The sequence below is a fragment of the Populus trichocarpa genome, chromosome 19 (assembly GCF_000002775.5).
Source record: "Populus trichocarpa isolate Nisqually-1 chromosome 19, P.trichocarpa_v4.1, whole genome shotgun sequence".
NCBI classification, from domain to species: domain Eukaryota; kingdom Viridiplantae; phylum Streptophyta; class Magnoliopsida; order Malpighiales; family Salicaceae; genus Populus; species Populus trichocarpa.
Window position 1 is genome coordinate 4384972 of NC_037303.2, and position 3531 is coordinate 4388502.

The 3531-nt window shown below is 35.8% G+C and overlaps 1 protein-coding gene across 1 annotated transcript; it reads left to right on the forward strand.

The window, feature by feature from the left end:
• Positions 1 to 924: 924 nt before the first annotated feature.
• On the forward strand, positions 925 to 3208 carry LOC7469862 (NAC transcription factor 47). The gene is made up of 3 exons (XM_002325364.4): positions 925 to 1320; positions 1497 to 1825; positions 2203 to 3208. Exons 1-3 carry the CDS (start codon positions 1158 to 1160, stop codon positions 2812 to 2814), a joined length of 1104 nt encoding a protein of 367 aa, XP_002325400.1. The 5' UTR covers positions 925 to 1157; the 3' UTR covers positions 2815 to 3208.
• The last annotated feature ends 323 nt before the right edge of the window (positions 3209 to 3531 follow it).

Consider the following 3531-nt stretch of genomic DNA (forward strand, 5'->3'; position numbering starts at 1 on the left):
AAAAATTTAATTTTTTTTCAAAAATACTTTTTAATCTTAGACTTAAAAGCAAGCTGATAGAAGATTCTTGTATTAAAAACAAAAAACATTTAATAATGGAGTGTTTAGAAATGTGATAGCGGTTGTTTTTTAAAGTATTTTTTATTTAAAAATACATTAAAATAATATTTTTTATTTTTTAAAAGTTATTTTTTATATTAAAAAATATAAAAAAATATTAATTTAAAAAAAAATAACTTTTTTTAAAAATACGTTTAAAACATAAAAATTAATTTCTAAACCTACCCAACACGATATGATCCCAATGTCCTCATCATCTCTTTCTGTACATTTTGTGTGTTAAAGGACGCTCCTAATAGCTCCAGGCCAAGCTCATAACAGGACACACGTGTCTATCCATCAAAATTTTGGATCAAAGTCAAGAGAAGTACAGGTTTAGTGTTTCTCGTTGTAGGAATATATTTTTTAAAAATTTAAATTTTTTTTTAATTTTTTTTATTTTAAATTAATATATTTTTAATGTTTTTAGATTATTTTTATACGTTGATGTTAAAAATTATTTTTAAAAAATAAAAAAAATATTATTTTAATATATTTTATAATAAAAAAACATTTTAAACACTAGGACACTTTCAATACTCTTAGGACCAGAACAAGGGTTTAAGGGTTTAGAAGACACGTGTCAGGTCTTATCAAAAAGGTTAAAAAATGATTCATGGGATTAAGCTCATCCTTCGAACCAGCCGCCATCTTTCCATTTGTGGGATGCTAAAGACAAAGTGAAAGAGACCAATCCCCACAGCTGGCTTACGGATCCCATCTATCTAACCTTTGCAACTGAATTTTCTCTTTTTTTTTGCAAAAAAATTCTTCTTCAAGCTCTTTGTTCTAATCCCGTTTTCCACATGAGGACAAAGTCCCACCTCCATAAATGGGCACCCCTTCCTCCTCTCAAAAATTTCAATCTCCTTCCCTCTCTCTCCTAGTTTGTTTGCTCATCAGAGCCAAGCTTTGAGAGTTAGACCTCTAGCTAGCCTTCCCTTTTCCCTTCTCTTTAGACACTCCTCGGTTGCTCAACTGGGTATCGATCGATCCTTAGTTAGCTCATCTTGTTTACGATTTTGGTCGGGCCATTGTTTAAATCTTAGATCATTAGCATGAAGAACCAACAATCAAGCTTGCCACCAGGGTTTAGGTTCCACCCCACAGACGAGGAGCTCATCCTCCATTACCTTAGGAAGAAGGTAGCATCCACACCCTTTCCTGTGTCTATCATTGCAGATGTTGATATCTACAAGTTTGATCCATGGGACTTGCCAGGTTTCTATTCTATGCTATACCCTCTCTAGATATTATATACCATGTCAAAATCCAACTGAGGTATAATATAATTCGTCTATATATAAAACAAGTGGCTCGTGCTCTTGTTTGCTCTGCTTTACCATGCCATTGAAAGATACTAACCAGGGCTTGTTTGTGGTGTTGTTTCATGTCAGCCAAAGCTGCCTTGGGAGAGAAAGAGTGGTACTTTTTCAGTCCCAGAGATCGTAAGTACCCCAATGGAGCTAGGCCTAACAGAGCTGCTGCCTCTGGATATTGGAAGGCGACGGGAACAGACAAGGTCATAATGGCGTCAACAATCACGCCTGGAGGTGTAATTATACAAGGACAAGAGAACGTTGGTGTAAAAAAGGCTCTTGTCTTCTACAAGGGAAAGCCTCCGAAGGGAGTCAAGACTGACTGGATTATGCATGAGTATCGCCTAGCAGATACCTCCAGCTACAGCTACAACAAACCCATGAAGCCAAGAGATTCATCCATGAGGGTAGGCTTCATTAACAATTATATGCCAACTTTTACTCTTATTAGCGTCTGCAAACAAGTAATATTAAGATATTTCTCAGAGCCATAGCTTTTGTGCTCCTAAACTTCAAAAAATTGGTTGGTGACGAAGACAAGGTTAAGTTTTTCTTTTTTCTTTTTTCTTTTTTCTTCAACTCACTGTAAATGAAGTGAGCATAAATATAACATGCACCCACTTGGATCTGATGTATTAATTAGATCATAATTTATTAATTATGTCATTTAATTTCATTGACTTTAAACATGTATCGTCTGTTTTAATATTTAATTCCCTTTGGATAGAAAAATGGAGTTTGTTTTGAATTAATTGGTCCTAATAGCTTGCTTTTGTCTTCTCAGTTGGATGACTGGGTTCTTTGCCGGATTTACAAGAAAGCCCATGCTTTAACTTCATGTGCGAGAGCAGAAATGTCCAGTGAACATGAGCAGGAAGAAGAAGAGGAACATTTTGTCCCAGAAAACCCTTTACCAAGCTTGAAAGGTCCCATAAGCAACAAGAGCGCGCTCATGTCCCAGAAATCTTGCTCCTTCTCCAACTTATTAGATGCCATGGACTATTCCCTATTGAGCAGTTTACTAGCAGATACCCAGTTCAACCCAACAGGGTTTGAGTCAAATCCTGCACTGAATAGCACTGCTTCCCAACTGGACCAGCCTCCTTTCTTCAGTAACAGCAATATTGCAGGCGGCGGGGGCGGGGGCTGCTTTCTTCAAAAGTTACCTCAGTTGAGCGCCTCAGCGCCCAACAACGTGGACAACAAACTCAAGCGCCAGCTTTCACACATTGATGAGGACATGCTGCATCCATCAAAGAAGTTCATGAACTCTTGCAGTTTCACTAACACCAACAACATTAGTACCCAAACTGATAATGGTCAATACAACTTCCTAAGCCAGCCATTCTTGAACCAGCAATTCCTTCTGAGCCCACATCTTCAATTTCAAGGTTAAAATGAAAGGTTCTTAAAAGCAAATGGGGATTAAGTTAAATAAGAGACATTTATCTGAAAAACAAAAACAAAAAAAACAAACTACGGATTACCAACTAGGTAACGTGTATAAAAGGGATGGATCTGGGGGTGGGTCTGATTTTTTGTGCTCTACACAAATTGACAAGCTACTTGAAATGGAATCAAAAAGAAGATGCCCATTTGACAGTCAAGAGGAGTTTGACAAAGGAAAGGACACAAGGGGGGAGTTACAATTTGGAATCATACATGATTTTTGTAGAGAAAAATGTACAATTATTGCATTGTTGCCAAATTAAATGGATTGGTTTCTGGCTTGAAATATTATGCTACTTTTTATCATTTTCTTTGAATAAAGCCAATCTTCCTTCTGGAAATTCCTGTTCTTGACATCACCTCCTTTTCTTTTTCTTTTTTTCCTTTCCTATAATTAATTAGTTTTAATGAAATCAATTCAAAACCCACGATACAAGCTTTTTTTTCTTTTTTTATAATTAATTAATTTTAATAAAATCATTTCAAAACCTGCTATTCAGGTTAGTTATCGGACCGAGTCTGAAAACTAATCCTTTGAATACTAAAATTAGAAGGGTACAAAGAGAGAATCTTTTAATTGCCGTCCAACTTTTTTTTCATGATCACCAAAAATGATATCTTAGGCATCTTTTAATCTATCTCCTTGGAGTGGACTTTGCCTTAA